The 19,565-nt window shown below is 33.1% G+C and overlaps 3 protein-coding genes across 3 annotated transcripts in view; 1 reads left to right on the plus strand and 2 right to left on the minus strand.

Moving 5' to 3' along the window:
- The window catches only part of LOC307138867 (uncharacterized protein), a 17,866-nt gene extending 13,616 nt beyond the window's left edge, over positions 1–4,250 (plus strand). The window contains exons 7-10 of the mRNA XM_079837537.1: positions 1,663–1,779; positions 1,868–1,899; positions 1,986–2,142; positions 3,209–4,250. Of these exons, the coding sequence (XP_079693663.1) occupies positions 1,663–1,779; positions 1,868–1,899; positions 1,986–2,142; positions 3,209–3,456 (554 nt within the window). The 3' untranslated portion in view covers positions 3,457–4,250. The remainder of the gene's footprint in view (positions 1–1,662; positions 1,780–1,867; positions 1,900–1,985; positions 2,143–3,208) is intronic.
- gtf3c6 (general transcription factor IIIC, polypeptide 6, alpha) overlaps positions 1–19,565 on the minus strand; it is a 1,355,101-nt gene that overhangs the window by 109,262 nt on the left and 1,226,274 nt on the right. The gene's annotated exons all lie outside the window — the stretch shown is intronic.
- LOC307139196 (uncharacterized protein) overlaps positions 4,219–19,565 on the minus strand; it is a gene marked incomplete at its 5' end in the record, with an annotated part of 23,215 nt that continues 7,868 nt past the window's right edge. Inside the window, 6 exons of the mRNA XM_079838086.1 lie at positions 4,219–4,918; positions 8,639–8,679; positions 8,951–9,097; positions 10,177–10,329; positions 13,513–13,644; positions 14,229–14,356. Of these exons, the coding sequence (XP_079694212.1) occupies positions 4,748–4,918; positions 8,639–8,679; positions 8,951–9,097; positions 10,177–10,329; positions 13,513–13,644; positions 14,229–14,356 (772 nt within the window). The 3' untranslated portion in view covers positions 4,219–4,747. The remainder of the gene's footprint in view (positions 4,919–8,638; positions 8,680–8,950; positions 9,098–10,176; positions 10,330–13,512; positions 13,645–14,228; positions 14,357–19,565) is intronic.

Here is a 19,565-nt window from a genome sequence, read left to right on the forward strand (position 1 = left end):
TTCCGCCTCATTCGCGCGACCAGTTCACGCGAATGACGCGAATTGAGCGTCTTGCGCGTTACACGCGATTGGTGCTTTTTGTGCATTCACGCGTTTGAAGCGAATTCGCGTCTGACGCCCGAGTTGAAAAATTTGAACTTTGCCGCCAATTCGCGCCGTGTTAACCAATCAGGAGCCTGCTTGCTGATGTCACGTGGTAAAGTGACGTGATGAGAAACCCTGCATAATTTAAAAATACTACTATTGTGTGTTACTATGGTAATCCAGGTCGAATGTTCAGGGAAAAAGTCATCCCTTACATCCCAAAAACACAAACACAGTTCTCATGAACAACTCGATAGGACGAGCATGACAGTCCAACTGACGAACATACTACAAATATGACAAGAATAGAGGGTTATATCGATCACGAAAAGAGGAACCAAAGGAAACAAACATATATTAGGAGTTTATTGTCTTACTTTTCGGACACACTTTGGGAGCTGACGCTTGAAACAGACAGTGAGGAGGTTTAGACTCTCCAGGCTTATACAGTGTGGAAATGAATGGGTCTTTATCATCGCTGACTTGACACACGAGCATACTCAAGCAAAAGCTAGCATATATTAGATCTGTGAAACAAAACAAAACCAATGTTGCTCGCCTATCGAGAAGAAATAAAGCAACCTCAGCGCTTTAGCTCTACTTGAGTTCTCTCCAGCGCTGGAAAGCATAGAAATGATACTTCTTGCCTGATTGTAAGCCTTCTTTTGTTTCACATGTTTTTTTTTCTGCCATCTCTCGTTCTGTTGTCGCTCGTCCTGTGTCGTATCTTTTGAATACTGACGTGCACTGAGCGCTCTCTTCGCACCATCATTCGTAGTCACGCCCCTTACTGCTGATTGGCTACAAGTTTGTTTTGGTCCTCGGCCCAAGACACTTTTATAAAGCATTTTTGAACTAACACTTTCCCCACCTTTAAGTCAGTAGGCGGAGTGTAGGTGGTCTCTTGTGGCTGTTTGAACACATCCACATGAGTGTTTTCACTACGAAAGCAATACGTTGTAATGCGTTTTCGACTTCCTCTGGAAGTGATGGAAAGTGGACAAGCTCAAAGTGTTTTAGCCGCTGTTTAACCCTGACCCAAAATACATCTTAAAAGGTGTAAACAAGGCCATACAGTGTATTCTGATCACTAGGTCCCTCAGCTATTTATATTCCTATAATCTGATATTAGCCAATCAAAACATTTTTCCAGTTTTGTTTTAGCCAAACCATACATGTTAATAAGTTATAGGGGTATGCCACTAGAGGGAGCAAGGGAGTATTTTTACAGTTTATAATATATATTTTTTTGAAAATGCATGATGTTTAATGTCTCCGACAACCTCTATAGTTAGTTTCACTTAGCCACTTGTTAGCAACCTTTTTCAAAGTTTAAAATAATCACAAGTCAGGTATTACTGATGTGTCAGAATAAAACATGACAAAATATCTTATTTTTAATCAAAAACTCATTGGATATTTAATCATGGACATCTAGATTTTGATTTTAGAGTACCGTTGCTGTTATCTAATGACTGTTAAGAGCACTGTTTCTTGAAAAGCGCTTTCCCATCATCTCACCTATTCAGCTCAACATAAATAGCTATGCTAATTTACTTCCTTGTGCTTATTTTACAGATGGCAATAATTTTTTGTGGATTTTATTTGGGCTCATTACTGTCATGTTATCTGTCATCATCCTCACACTCTTCTTCCGGTTCTGCAGAAAGAAAGAAAAGGAATGTTTTAAGCATTGTGAGTAACACATGAACAAAACACGTTTCTTCTCAGAGGTTTTATTTTGGGGTTAATCTTACCTCTCATTGTTTCTTCTCTTCATTAGTCGTCAGGCAGTGCTCTTTGGGTAATATAGAGGTAAGTAATGAGTCAGTGCACATTTGTGCAGTATTTTAACATACAGGTCATGAATTATATGACTTACACGCCTTCAATTTCTTAAGGTGGACAGTGAGAACATACCTCCCAGCCAACCTGATGAGCAGCCCCACCAACAGGAGACGCTGTCACATGCCAGCACACCCACCAATCGCAGCACAGACAGCTCTTTTCACCAGCCATTCAGCTCAGAGCAGACCGTGCCTTCAACTGGCAATTTAGGTACTATAAAGGAATGCTTTCTGTGATTTTCATGAAAAGGGTCAAACACATGATGCTCATTTCCCCCCAGATCTTTTCATTTGTTAAAAGAATATGACCTAAAATCACACAGCTTTATAGCATGAAGTAAGGGGTGTGAATAAAAATAAAGTGTATCATACCATAATAAAAGTTTATGAAATTCTTGAAAAGATAGCCTTCTCAAGTAGTTTGGCGTACTGTTTTATTATTATTTATTAACAAAACTGCTTCACTTCTTATTAATGTTTGACTATATATATATATATATATATATATATATATATATATATATATATATATATATATATATATATATATATATATATATATATATATATATATATATATATATATATATTATTATTATTATTACAATGAAGTGACTATAGAGGTAATTTATTAATAATTTTACTACATTTGAAATTTCCCATCTTCCCAAGAGTTCTGTACTGTACAAACATTTCTTTTCTCTACTGAAATGTTTCCAAAAAAAAACATCATCCATTGCTCTTAATGTTTTGTTTAATATTATATTATAAAAAATCTGAACAGTTGGTCAGTACATTATATTATATTATTAATTATATTATATTATATATTATATTAAATGATATTATATTATATATTATATTAATTATATTAGTGTGTGGTCCTGGTAAACCCTTCGTTTTCTGTGATGGGTAGGTTTAAGGTTAGGGGATAGAATATACAGTTTGTACAGTATAAAAATCATTATGTCTATGGAATGTCCCCATAAAACATGAAAATACAATGTGTGTGTGTGTGTGTGCACTCCCATGTGTTCAATGTATAACATACTTTTGACTTGTTGGTTTGACCACATTACAGTTTTACAGTCATTACATTTTTTATTTATGAATACAAAAATACTTGGCAGTTTTAAACTACATTTATCCAAAAGATTTGTCATTTTCTAGGACACTTATTTGTCACTGACCCACAAATATTTTACTGAGAAAAAAACAAAACAAGCAAACATGCACAAATAGTATAAAAATTAACACAAATCCTCTCTTTCTCGCAGGCCCTCTCCACATCTACGGTCCCCAGACAGTTTTTGTTAGTTTGCTCAATCAGTTTGGATGGGATGGAGGAGAGAAAAAAGCACACAAACTCCGAGAAGAAGCACTAAATACCAGCAACGCGTCCTACCCTCAGTCTCCTACCGTCCATCTGTCCGAGGAGGAACGGAGCAGAGAGAACGACTTTATCTTCTTCCCATCTCAGGAGCAAGGGAAAGAGTGCCACATATCTAAAGAAGAGGTGCTGTGAGGGATCATGGGAAAAATGTGTCCGTTCTTCTTCCAACTGCTGTGTGGTTTGTTTTAACTGATGCTTCATGAGTACCCAGTATTAAAACTCTAACCCTGGCAGGGGATTTCATCGAGAGAAGCTGCGTTAGGGGAAGACCTGACTGACTGTATGGATGACAAAAGGGTTGCGTACGAGCTTGACTGTTCGTGCCAGCTCTGAAATATCACCCATACAGTACGGTTTACGCGTAACGAACCACTGATTCTAATCCATCAGAACAGCGGTGGGATCCTAATGTCAATACCACAGGCTTTCAGTTCACTGCAGGTCTTATGATGGTTGAATGACTCTCAGGAACAAAGCCGAATCTCAGTGCCTCTTTTCAAAGTGTTTTGAATCACTTTTATCTAAAGGGAATGAATATCTATTTATTAACTTATGGGGCATTTCGAATCTTGACATATACCGTTATTAAATAGTAAACATTTGTATTTATTTATAACCGTGATTAATTCTGTTACAATTGTGTTTTTGCTCTCATGCGGTTTATCATTGTTCAATCATGTTAAGTCCCTGGTTGATGTTGTCAGTGTTCTTCCTCTTTTCTTTGGTTTTTATGTGGCAGACATGATGGATGTTCCATCAAAAAAGCCCTGACATTTTGATGGTGGTCTGGAAATGTCAACATTGTTTCTTCGCCCAGAACTCAGTCATCATGTGATGTGTTGTATAGTCTCTGTAATGGCCATTTTTATGCCTGATATTGATTGTAAAGTGCAATAGAAATCAATAAAAGTTTATTTTTCGTTATGTTTCCCTGAGTACTCAATTCATTTCACTGCAAGATGGACTTACAAATATAATTCCTTTTTCTATTTTATGCAATTGGATAGATAACATTACATGATAACGCGACATGCTATGTATTTTACACATGCAGCTTCTATGACCACTTTATTTGACATTATATTTTAAAGCGATTAAAAAATGTTAAGCAGTTACAACCTAATATATAGCCTTTCTCTTATACATTCATATACATTAAAACCATGGGCATGTTGTGCTCAATTATACACATATTCTACACAATTATACATACAAAGAAAAAAGTGTGCAGTGAAGAAAGCCTAAAGATTAGCTCTATGTTGGATGTTGAGTGTGTCTTTATGTGCAGTGGGAAGTCAAATCTCTCTCTGTGTCTCAGTATTCCTCAGCATGGACAGTCAATCTCACAGAACCATCGGATGAACCACCTGAGTGCAGATTCCTCTCACTCTTCTCTTGAGTAAATGGCAGCAGCAGGCTCGTACTAGAGTAAATACTCAATCCGTAGACGCATCAGCGGCCTTCTTCCTCCTCCTTTCTCAGACATCCTCCAGTTTCTCTGTCTTTCCACACACCTCCTGCACTGGCATTGGTACTTCCTCTTCCTCTGTGCACTGACTGGATCCAGAGTGGCTCTTTTTGGAGGACCAGAGACCTGAAGACCCAGTACGACACACATTATTAAAGAACACATTATTAAAGAATCATTCCTGCTATGCGGTACAATTTCATGCCATCTTTTAATATATTGAGTGAAATATTAAACTCAAAATGTATAAATATAGAAACCACATAAATTAGTTTTCATTTTATCACATATTACTATGAAGTGACTATAGAGGTGACAAATAATTTCACTACATTTGGAAATTTGCCATCTCTGTACTTCAAACATGTTCTTTCTCTACTCACGTTTCCAAAAAACAATACTTAATATTGTTTTGATCAGTTAAAACTGCTAACATTATATATTATATTATATTAATTATATTATATTAATTATATTATATTATATTAATTATATTATATTATATTATATTATATTATATTATATTATATTATATTATATTATATTATATTATATTATATTATATTATATTATATTAATTATATTATATTATATTATATTAATTATATTATATTATATTATATTATATTATATTATATTATATTATATTAATTATATTATATATTATATTATATTTATTATATTTATTATATTAATTATATTATATTATATTATATTATATTATATTATATTATATTATATTATATTATATTATATTATATTGTATTGTATTGTATTGTATTGTACTGTATTATATTATATTATATTATATTAATTATATTATATTATATTAATTATATTATATTATATTATATTATATTATATTATATTATATTATATTAATTATATTATATTATATTATATTATATTATATTATATTATATTATATTATATTATATTATATTATATTATTATATTATATTATATTATATTATATTATATTATATTATATTATATTATATTAATTATATTACATTACATTTACATTATATTATAGTTATTATGTTATGTTATTATATATTGTATAATGTTGTTATGTTATGCTATGTTTTGCTATATTTCTAATAAATATATTTTAATAATACATATTATATTATATGATATGATATTAATTATATTATATTTATTATACAATGTTATGTTATATTATTATGCTTGTTATGTTATGCTTTATGTGTAATAAATATATTATAAACAACACCTTGAACAGTTGGTCAGTCGTATGATATGATATGATATGATATGATATGATATGATATGATATGATATGATATGATATGAAATGATATGATATGATATGATATGATACATGATATGATGTATGATATGACATGATATACTTCAAACATGTTCTCTCTACTCATGATTTAAAAAAACATTTCTTTAATATTGTTATCATTATTACTTTCCATTCCTTTTAATCTTTATATATTTTATTATATTAATATATCATATTATATTATATTTATTATATTATATGAATAATATATGATATAAAATGTATTATAGGAAATTAATGATATATAATATTAATGATATGATATTAATTATATTATCTTATATTTACTATGTTTATAATGTTATGTTATATTATTATGCTTGTTATGTTATGCTTTATGTCTAATAAATATATTATAAACAACACCCTGAACAGTTGGTCAGTCGTATGATATGATATGATATGATATGATATGATATATGATATACTTCAAACATGTTCTCTCTCTACTCATGATTCCAAAAAACAATCTTTAATATTGTTTTGATCAGTTAAAAATGTGTTATCATTATTACTTTCCATTCCTTTTATTCTTTATATATTATATTATATTATATTATATTATATTATATTATATTATATTATATTATATTATATTATATTATATTATATTATATTATATTATATTTATTATATTATATTATATTTATTATATTATATTATATTATATTATATTATATTATATTATATTTATTATATTATATTATATTATATTATATTATATTATATTATATTATATTATATTATATTAATTATATTATATTATATTATATTATATTATATTATATTATATTATATTATATTATATTATATTATATGAATAATATTAAATGACATAAAATTAATTATAGGAAATTCATGATATATAATATTAATGATATGATATTAATTATATTATCTTATATTTACTATGTTTATAATGTTATGTTATATTATTATGCTTGTTATGTTATGCTTTATGTCTAATAAATATATTATAAACAACACCCTGAACAGTTGGTCAGTCGTATGATATGATATGATATGATATGATATGATATGATATATGATATACTTCAAACATGTTCTCTCTCTACTCATGATTCCAAAAAACAATCTTTAATATTGTTTTGATCAGTTAAAAATGTGTTATCATTATTACTTTCCATTCCTTTTATTCTTTATATATTATATTATATTATATTATATTATATTATATTATATTATATTATATTATATTATATTATATTATATTATATTATATTATATTATATTATATTATATTATATTAATTATATTATATTAATTATATTATATTATATGAATAATATTATATTATATGAAATTAATGATATGAAATTCATGATATATAATATTAATGATATGATATTATATTAATTATATTATCTAATATTTACTATGTTTATAATGTTATGTTATATTATTATGCTTGTTATGTTATGCTTTATGTCTAATAAATATATTATAAACAACACCTTGAACAGTTGGTCAGTCGTATGATATGATATGATATGATATGATATATGATATGATATGATATGATATGATATGATACATGATATGATATACTTCCATTTCTTTTAATCTTTATATATTAATTATATTATATTATATTATATTATATTATATTATATTATATTATATTATATTATATTATATTATATTATATTATATTATATTAATTATATTATATTATATTATATTAATTATATTATATTATATGAATAATATTATATGATATGAAATTCATGATATATAATATTAATGATATGATATTATATTAATTATATTATCTAATATTTACTATGTTTATAATGTTATGTTATAGTATTATGCTTGTTATGTTATGCTTTATTTCTAATAAATATATTATAAACAACACCCTGAACAGTTGGTCAGTCAATCACATCTGATATGAAATGATATGATATAATATATGATAGGATATATGATATTATATTAATTATACTGTTATGTTATATTATTATGCTATGTTTTGTTTTATTTCTAATAAATATATTATAAACAACACCCTGAACAGTTAGTCAGTAAATCATATTATATTATATTATATTCATTATATTATATATTCTGCTATATTCCACCTGTAGGCATGATGTAAAAATGATTTACAAAATGATTACACATTCGTATAACTGTTTGCGTGTGTCATGACAGCTAAAGATAAAGCCACAATAAACTTGTCGATCCATCTCGATGGAGGATGCAGAGAAAACTCTGACCAATAAGAGGACAGATTTTATCACATGTGTGACTTGCATAAACACATTTTGGTATGCTTTGAAATGTAGCCTTGTGAAAGTGAACCGAACCAAGAAGAAAATGCTACACTGTAACAAATGAAGTCCCTGTTTCAGAAACAAAGCAAACGATTTACAGGTCTGAAAACACCCTTAACATACTAGATTCCCAAACTGTTCATGCATTGGAACGTCAGTGTGTCAAGCAGTCAAAGCAGTTCTATGGTTTTGTTTGTGAATTAGAGCATTGTCTACAGTGGCACTGACCGGTTGATGCTGACATGATCCATCCACATGGTCGTGCATGTCTGCTGATGAGAAGGAAACAGGTGAACAGAACGCACACACACAGACACGCAAAACACAGACTCACCGAGATCCACATATTATCTGGAAGAGGTTGATAGAAAGGGAGCAAATGAATGGAGAAAAGGAGAGAGAAAGAGTAAACAGGTCAGTAGAGAACTGCGTGTGTGACAGTCTGTCAGCTGGAAATACCACAACTGTTATAAATGATGTAAATGGATATATAATGAATATAACAGAATGGCAACAGCGCGTCAGGGTTCAAACACTCACCCTGGGTATGTGGTGCTTTTTTAGTAGAAGTAGTAGCTGTCTGGACTTTGACACACATCTTGCATTTGATGTCACTGCATACGTAGCCCTCATCGCATGTACACATATCATCACTATTCAGCTTGCAGTTATTCTTATACTTCATATCTGCAAAATCAAAACAGTGAAAGGGGTTATGCAGGACTGTATGTGTCCATCCTTTAGTTGCGTTTCTTCAACTAAAGGTAAAGCTGAGCCAAAGGTAAAGGTATAGTTCAGCCAAATATGAACATTCTGTCATCATTTACTAATGTTCTAAACCTGTATGAGTTTCTTTCTTCTGTTGAACACAAAAGAAGATATTTTGAAGAATGTTGGTAATCGGACAGTTGAAGGGCCCCGTTGACTTCTATCATATGTTTTTTTTCCTACTATTAAAGTCAATGGTTACCATCAACTGCCAACATTCTTTAAAATATCTTCTTTTGAGTCCAGCAGAAGAAATAAACTCTTGAGGGTGACAATATTTTAATTGTGGGGTGATCTATCCCTTTAAAGGAACACACCACTATTTTTGAAAATTATTCCCCTTGAGTTAAACAGTCGAGTTTTACCGTTTTCGAATCAATTCAGCCGATCTGCGGGTCTGGCGGTAGCACTTTTAGCATAGCTTAGCATAGATCATTGAATCTGATTAGACCGTTAGCATCTCGCTCAAAAATGACCAAAGAGTTTCGATATTATGTCTCTTCTGTAGTTACATCGTGTACTAAGACTGACGAAAAATGAAAAGTTGCGATTTTCTAGGCCGATATGGCTAGGAATTATACTCTCATTCCTGCGTAATAATCAAGGAACTTTGTTGCTGTACCATGGGTGCAACGGCGCCATGATATTACACAGCATCGGCCTAGTAAATCGCAACTTTTAATTTTCACTTAGTACACAATGTAACTACAGAAGAGTCAAGTTTTAAATAGGAAAAATATTTAAACTCTTTGGTAATTTTTGAGCGAGATGCTAACGGTCTAATCAGATTCAATGATCTATGCTAAGCTATGCTAAAAGTGCTACCGCCAGATTCAGAGATCGGCTGAATGGATTCGAAAACGCTAAGACTCAAATTTTTGTCAAAAATAGTGGCGTGTTCCTTTAAGGCCTGTGACAATCTTTCTGCCAGCTTTCAGTAATTCAACAGCGACTATTTGAACAGAATGACAACAGCTCGTCAGGGTTCAAACACTCACCCTGGGTATGTGGTGCTTTTTTAGTAGAAGTAGAAGTAGTAGTTGTCTGGACTTTCACACACATCTCGCAATTGCTGTCACTGCATCTGTAGCCCTCCTCACATGTACACACAGCATTACTTTTCGGCATACAGTTCTTCTCATACTTCATATCTGCAAAATTGAAACCGTGAAAAGGGTTATGCAGAACTGGATGTGTCCAAATGTGTTTCTTCAACTGTAGTACTTCCTTAAATCACACTTTTCAAACTCACTAGTCCAATGAATTTTGTTTTCCCCTGAACTTTCATTAAAAAAATTAAAATTGTACCCATATATCAAACTATTCTTTTTGTTGAGGAAATGATGGTGGTGGATAACATTTTAAAATGGTTGCTATCCTGCTATGCTAATTTCATAGTTTTTATTTATACACTATCTAAAATATTGGCAAAATTTGATTGGAGTTTGATTGGAAATGATCCACAAAAGAAATGTACCTTTGCTTTTTCTTTTTCTTTTTTAAATCACATTTCATCTCAAAGATGCTCTGAATATAAATACATTTACACAAGCACTATTAAAATAGTTTGTTGATTTTTCTGTTAATTTGGATCATTATAGCATCAATGCAATAATTAATATTATTTTTGTGATTCATTTTAATATTCTAAAATTTAGCTGTAACTACGTATGTAACCAAGTACACAAACTTTACCACAACAGTCATAACTTATGTAAATGAATATAAATAAATAATAATAATTTATGTAAATGAATATAACGTTTATATTAATAACATAATATATAAACAGTGAAAGGGTTATGCAGAACTGTATGTGTCCATTTGTATTCCTTATATCACACAATTCAAACTCACTAATTCATACAATAAATTAAAATTGTATTCATTTAATATTTTCAATAATTGAATATTTGTTTCATTCATTCATTCATTCATTCATTCATTCATTCATTCATTCATTCATTCATTCATTCATTCATTCATTCGACTTTATTGTCCACCTTAGTGGAAATTTGTTTAATGTTTGTTTTTTTATATACAGTGCCCTCCCTCCACTAATATTGGCACCTGTGGTAAAGCAAAGGCGGCTGTGAAAATAAATCTGCATTGTTTATGCTTTTGATCTTTCATTCAAAAAATTCCTTTCATTGAAGAAAAACAATTGAAAGTGAGGGGGAAATCTCATTAGGAAATAAAAAAATTCTCTCTTGTTCATGTTGGCCACAATTTTTGGCACCTAATTATTGCATCGTCCTTTTCATAAGATATCATCTATCATCTCAGTCTTCTCCTATAATGCCTGGTGCCAATTTTTGCGTTGATTTTGATGTTTGTTTTATGTCGTTGTCCTGATGGAAGATCCAACCACAGCCTATTATAAGATTTCTAGCAGAGGCTTTGTTAGGTTTTGATTTTTTTATCTGTTGGTATTTGCTAGAATCCATGATACCATGAATGAACAAGATGTCCAGGACCTCCAGCAAAAAAAACAGGCCAACAACATTAATGATCCATCAGTATATTTAACCGTAGGCACGCGTATTGTTGCCATCTTGCTAATGCTAATTTTGGTATTTAAAAAAATCCCTTTTTATCCCTGTTAGCAACAAACCCAACTGGTGGGTTTGTGGGAAGTTCCAATGGGAAGTTCCAGTCGTGTCTGACAACTGAATATGAGTGAGGAGGATTTATCTTGAAACGCTCCCAAACAACTTGTGGTGTAGGTGCTGTTTAATATTTTTTCTGACCCCAAGACTCAACTAATCTCTGCAATTGTCCAGCGGTGATCCTTGGAGAGTATTGGCCCTCCTCACCATGCATTAGGACGATATAAACACATGTCTATATCACAGATTTAGTTCTTTAATTGATTGGAATTTGATTGATTTTCAATGCTTCAGCAATTTTCCTACAGCCACTTAATATTTTGTGAAGCTCAACAATCTTTCGCTGCACATCAGAACTATATTCTTTGGTTTTACTCATTGTGATGAATGATTAAGGGAATTTGGCCTTTGTGTTTCCTCAGATTTATACTCCTGTGGAAAAGAAAGGCATAGATGGACAATGTCATGCTCCTATCACCCTGCTAAAAATGTAAGTATGAATGGGAATATACTGCAGAGATATTTTACTCATAAGAATTTCTAGGGGTGCCAAAAATTGGAGTTTCCCTCCACTTTCAATCGTTTTACTTCAATGAAAGGTTAGAATTTAGTAACATTTTCGAATGAAAGATCAAAAGGATAAACAATTCAGATTTATTTTCATAGCCGCCTTTGCTCATATTTACCTGGGATAAGAGTCAAATTATAAAATTTACACACGCACACAAATGAAATTATATTTGACCTTCATGTAACAAAAAGAGAAAGCTTAAATCTGTTAGCTTTAGTACAAACCAACCCCAACGGCATAAAACCCATATGTGATGGAAGCACAGTCATTTCACCAAGAGACAAGTATCAAAATAAAACAGTATGCTCAAACATTTTTTTTCTGCTGACTCACAATTAACTTCTTGAGCCACTTCACTTTTCATTTCTACTCATCTCTTTTTTTATCAGACTCAGACTCAGCCTGGTTATGTGACTGTAAGCGTCTACAATCTGAGCTAAAGCATAATTTGGCACAGGTTTCACAGAATCATGTGCAAACTTTCTGCGTAATTTACAGGATTCAGCAGTCATTCATGTTGTAACTACTGTATGATAAACAACATTTGTACAGAATTCACTTCCACAGTTAAAAAAATGCTGCTGGTTTAACATATAGTTTACAGTCTCTAGTTTAATCAGCAAATCTACCTTTGGTGGATGGAAATTCATAGCCTACTTGTCTTTACAGCATGGAGGGTCTCAAAAATATCAGCAATATTTCTTTGTTCAGTTGCTTCAAACATTACTTGCACTTCCTCTCCTTTTCTTCCAACTACCTTCTGAGAAGTCTTTTGTTTCTTCATGTTGTTTAATCGTAAAATTGAATCTATTTAGCAAGGTATCTGCATATCAAAACATCTCAGTAGGCAGTTATTTCCGTTCCAAATAATAAATTCCGTCATTCAGGTGCCATTTTTTTTCCAGAGCTACACGTGTATTTTTAACATTTACTGTCCCGTATCATGTTTGTTACCAGACACTCAGACGTTTCTCAGACCCCCACCTACCTCCGTACTAAAAACCCACCACGATCTGCTGAAGGGGAAGCCCCCGTCTTGTTTTACTGTCATGTTTGGTATTTCTAGTTTACTGATTCATCTGAAGATTCAGAACGTATCATTGTATGGACATAAAACCTTTTTTGTGACAAACAAAGAAATGGAGTGAACGTACTTTCTTTGGTGCACATCATGCATTCATAGCACCAATTGTAATTTTCATTATAGACGTCCACGAAGTAGCCATCTCCGCATGGGCGACACAGCGTATCAGAACCTTTCTCACATCGTTGTACCATTAACTGACCTGTATAAACACACACACAAAAGCAGGGAAACACATGTGAGATGTACTGAGACACGAGAGTGACAGAATCACGCTGACTCTGCAGCTGTACAGGCAAAATGATTCAATGTGGCATTCAACGCTGACTAGTTTGAGAGTTTACCAGGTTGAGTTCAGAGAACAAGTCATCCTCATACGAGAAATGTGTCATTCTAAGATGTTAGGTAAATGTCAGCAAACCATAAATCAACTGAACCCTGAAATATTCGTAGATAATGCAGTCGGTTTTGATTTTGAAAGAGTACATCCAGTCTTTTTCAATTCAAATATGCCTCAAAAATATGAAAAACTTTTAAACAGTCTTGATTAAGTCTGCAATCAAATGTGTCTCTGAAATTTGATTTTAGATTGGCCTGCTTTATTACACATGCATTTGGTTCATACATGTTTGTTTAACTCTCTCAACTTATGTTAATTATCTAATCTTAATTGATAATAGCTTAGCTCATTTGATCTCTTCTTAAGTTCAACTCTGACTCAACTGTGCTCATTTCTCCTCAAACTATCTATGATTGCACTCAGTGATGAGGCAGAATTTCATTTACCTGGTTCACATTTTTTGCAGCACCGATCTTTATGCAAGTACTCTTTTTCTTCATTGCACGTCAGTGATTGGACGAGAGGAAGGACATGTGACGAGAGCAGGAGGACACTCAGCAGGACAAGCATCTTACTGGAAGAGAAAATAAAGAAGCATGTGAAGGTTCAGAATGACACATTGCACCTGGAATGACTTTAAATGTGTTAGCATAAAGAGTCATAGAAATCATAAATGCATTACTTGGCTGTAAATGACTTATAATGATGGCCTTACTTCTTGTTAAATGATAAATAACTTTTTCCATTTATAATAAGTTCTTCATTTATTTTAAGATCAAGTTAAAATCAGTTACATGTATAATCATTTGCTAAATGCAACACACACACACACACACACACACACACACACACACACACACACACACACACACACACACACACACACACACACACACACACACACACACACACACACACACACACACACACACACACACACACACACACACACACACACACACACACACACAAACACACATTGCATTTAGCATAAATATCTTCAACAAAATAAAATATTTGTATCACTTTATACATATAGTATCTCCAAAACCGCTACTTTTCAGAAAATGAAAAAGAAAATGAGATACATATGGTCAGACACTTGCATGTGTCATTTTTATTGACATTTTACCCAAATCGAATGAAGTTACAAGGTTTTTGACCAGCGAATTTCGGAGAATTTGTCCATCATTAGAACGACGGCTCTGAGGAAATAAGTGCATCAATGCACAGGTTATAAAGTTTACTGTAGCTATGTGGGCGCTCAATTTATTTATCATTTGGTCAAAAGCTTCCCAGATAGCATACATATCCGGGCCTCATCTGGGCCAACTATGGCACATATGGCTCGGTTCTGGCAGCGGCAAAGGTCATATGGACCGTATCTGGGCCGCACACATCAAGCCGCTGCCAGAACTGAGCCATATGTGCCATAGTTGGCCCAGATGAGGCCCGGATATGTATGCTAGTCATCACTGATCATTCCATGCAGTATGTGGGCCAAAAGAATATGGGGAATGTGCCAGATGTAATCTGCTATTTGGGATTATGTTAGAAAAGATAAAGCGTTACGCACAGGCTTGTGTTTATAGTTGTGGCAGTATTGGCTATGCCTCGACGACTGCTAGCTAGACTAGACACTAGCTAGACACTCTTCTTCACTCCTCAAATACATAAAACATTAGCCTTTATATATATGGTGTTTCTTGAGTAAAGAAAACACTGTACTAATTCAAACAAACTGTTCTTTATTAGCTACCCTTGCATTGCAAACAAGCAGATACAGTCCAAACTGCGTGTGGCACTTTATTCACGATATAGGTAGGCAGGTGGAGTTATTACAGATAGTTTGAGGATTCAAATGAGTTACAATCTTAGTCACAAGCTCTAATAAATCCTTTTCATTTGGTTAAATATTTGCAAAAACCCACAGACAGTCGTAAAGGGTGATCAATAGTGTGTCAGTTCATCTCGAACACACTGCGCAGACTGATCGGTAGGCTATATGACATCCAAGTTCTGCGAGAGCGATTGGAGAACAGATGGCTGTGTATGCTTTAGAATCGCTCTCGCGGTACTTGGATGTCAATACACCAATCGGTCTGGCAGCGCTTCAAATCGAACACACTTGATGATTTATGAACGAAAAGAAAATATACGAGGTTTCCGTCTGACAGCGACGATATGTATTTTTACTTACGTTTTTATAAGTTATATATTTGTAATCATTTATATTTATTCTAAAACAAATAAAATGTTATAACGAATAATAGGTTAGTCGCCTAACATTATTCTGCCATTTCTCATCTCTACTGTATGAATAAGTGAATGGAAAAAGATTATACAACATTCTCAATGATTATACAACAATCTTTTGAAACACGAGACCCCTCGCTGACTTCTTACTAAATTCAGCTTGACTTTTGTATATTTGAGTCTATTATATTTTTATTCGCATATCATAAACATTTCAACCATTACAATAAGATTATTCTAGCTTGTCCTGTAACCTCACATGTACATCTGAACTAGCTTGCCATTTGCCTACCTGTTAAATCCTTTTAAATTCACATTGAGAAAGAGTAAAGTCTTACCTTGAAACTGTGTAGCCTACAAGCAGGGAGTCGGTGAGAAAACGACGAGAGATGTGAGTTAGTCAGGCCCCTCTGAAACTTTGAAGATGAGGGGATAACATTTCAGCATTAAATCTTATCAGAAATGTCACGATGACTCATATTAAAACCAGTCTAACGTTCAAAGTTATGGATGACTCGGTCTAGGACCCCCAATTGAGCAGCATTGCTCTCTGTCAATATTTCTCCTGCGCTTCTTTTTCCTCTACCCCAAACTTTCCATTAAATGTTTCCTGTCTTGTCTTAACTTTTAACTAGTTCCAAAACAAACTCTCTCTTTCTCTCCGTCTCTCTTTTAAACAAATGCATACGCACAAAAAAACACTCTAGATGAAAAGGGTCCTGTGTCTCATATGAGTAAAAGCATGAGTAAAAAAAAAAAGAAGCTAGCTTTTCAAAAGCTACTCATTCTGAGACATGAGATTAGTAGTGAGGTCAATGAAATAACGTCCCATCGCACAGAATCCATGAAGCTCATCATTGTACTCTGAGTTCAGATGAATGAAGATGAAGACAAAAACTGGTTAGCATAAAGTACATCATATCTGAAACCTGCCTCATTGGTTTCTTTTGGGGGGTTATTTTCCAAAACATACACTCTAAAAAAAAAAAAGGTTCTATATTGCACCAAAAATGGTCCTTGGCTCGTAATCATAGGGGAACCTTTTTTAGTGCTATATAGCACCAATTATGGTGCTTCAGTGGTTCTTCAGCGGTTCTTCAGAGGTTCTTCAGCGGTTCTTCAGAGGTTCTTCACCGGTTCTTTGACTAAGGTGCTATATAGCACCTCTGAAGAACCGCTGAAGAACCACTGAAGCACCATAATTGGTGCTATATAGCACTAAAAAAGGTTCCCCTATGATTACGAGCCTTTTTTTTTAGAGTGTACATTCACTTTGTTTTCTCTTAATCTGTCTCCCCAACTGTGGCTCACACCTATGAGCTGTCAACTCATTGGTTTTATTCAGTGGAACTGACACCACTGAGAGTGAAGAGTCATGCCCTTCTCGTAGTTTGTAAATTAGACATGTCACCACAGCACACGTGCACACACACTAGTGCAATAAATGTTTACTGTAAAAGGAGGGCTTACCACAACATCACTACAACCACTGAGATGTTGTGAAATCGACAAGATAACATCACCTGCTGACAGGCATGTAACCTTAAAGAACTTTAGTCTTTAAGTAAAAGAGTTTTTTCCCCTTATGAGTGAGACCCTTCTTCAATGCTGTCATATTAGATCAGTTTGAATTTCTATTCCGTCACAAATCCGTTACTGAGGAGTTGTGGCAGTGTGCTTTGTACTTTTCCTCTTAATGTTTTCACACTTTTCTTTTTAAGTGACATCTGATAGCAAATTGTGAATAACTGATGTTAAGGGCTGCAGATAAAAATCCTGACTGATAATGGAATGCTTTGCTTTGAAATGTTTCTTTTGGCATTTATATTGTCAAATAACTGTTCTCTAAAAAAGAAAACGACGAGGCTTGATGGGAGTTCAGCGCGGTTTTAAATGGCTATTTTTTAAAGAGTCTTAAGATGGAGTCTGGTGGATGGATTGTAGCAGCTCCAATAGGTGGTGGGATCTACAAACTCTCCTTGAAGACATAGGAAGACCGTATCCCTATCCGCCCCACCTCCTTTTGGAGATCTCCGGCTGCTCTATCCACTTACTTGGATGAGTTTCTGGCAAGATTATGTAGCGTCTGCAGGCCCTTTTCTATGGCCTTCTTTAGGTTGGTCACAGACAATATTATAAGCCCGATTTGCACCTCCAAGGGATTTTGATTTGATGCTTGTCACAAACTCCTTTTTTTCCCCAAACAATCCTCGATTGTGTGGTGTCATTCCGATTATTTTTCTGCTCCCAATCGCGTCGGAGTCCGCACAATCCCAAGTGATGTTTTATTAACAAATTTCAGGAGGAACACGTTCAGATAATTAAACCCAATTAAACACAAGTGGAGCACATTAAGCTAATCAATTTAATCAACGATAAGAGCTGTATAGATACTGCAGAGTTTTGGTCCCTTACCACCGTCGCCTCTGTACCCTTTGGCTTTTGACTTGCTCAGTTGGGGACACTAAATATTCAACTATATTACTGATCAGCTCATTCAATTATCAATTATAATTATCATAAAGTCATAATTAAGAGATAAAATATTGAAAATATGATTGTAAAAGTTCTCATTATTAGATAAAAAGTCACAAATATGACATGCTAAGCATTGTGAGATGAGCAGTTGAAATTAGGACTTTAAAAATTCTGAATTAAAAAAATGTGGCCGTTATATACATTATATATAGGAATTAATTCCTAATTATGAGAGAAAAGCTGAAATTAGATTTTAAAAAGTCTAAATTAAATAAGTCCCGGGCTTAAAACGGCAGTGAATCAAAGACAGTCTCAAAAACGTGGTTTGAAATCGCTGGTGTTTCTGACGTCATAAACTGTCCTTGTACCAACAAAATACCTTGTAACCAATCACGTCAACATGCCAGTGGGCTTTAGCATACCATTAGCTCTTCTCTGAAGCAGGGGAGTCTCAAGAGAAACCGGGGGCCTGTACCATGATGGTAGTTTAACAAACTCAGGGTTACAGGATTAGTTTCGAGTTGACAAAACCAAACCAATCTATTCAGGCTTTGTTGGTCCCATGATGCTGATCATCAGCTTTCTCTGTCAACTCATGGCTTAGATCCTGAGTTTAGGAGTTTAGCTGTGACATCAGTAGTGAACAGCCAATCACATGCTGTGGATCAGTGAAACTGACATGTACTTCTCGCGAGAGAAGCAGCGAAATTGATTTCTCTCTTCTGCAGAATATTACATGATTGAAAAATATTACGAATTTGAAACAAATTTACACAGCAAGAAGAAAAGAGCTGTCTATGAAAGTGGACAACTTTAAGAAAGTGCAAGTAAAGGTTATAAAGTTAGTTTAGTTGATATATAGAGAGAATTGAACATTTAGCTCACATGTCACCACAAGCTCATTTGTATAGCTTTATTTATTGATTTTAAAGCTTATTTGTATGACCTTTATATAGGCTATTTATATTAATTTTAACTATGTGTCTATTAATGATTGATTTAACTAAAATGATACATGTGTAATTGATTCAGGGTATAATAATTACATA

Source organism: Gobio gobio (assembly GCF_949357685.1).
Source record: "Gobio gobio genome assembly, chromosome: 15".
Classification (NCBI taxonomy): domain Eukaryota; kingdom Metazoa; phylum Chordata; class Actinopteri; order Cypriniformes; family Gobionidae; genus Gobio; species Gobio gobio.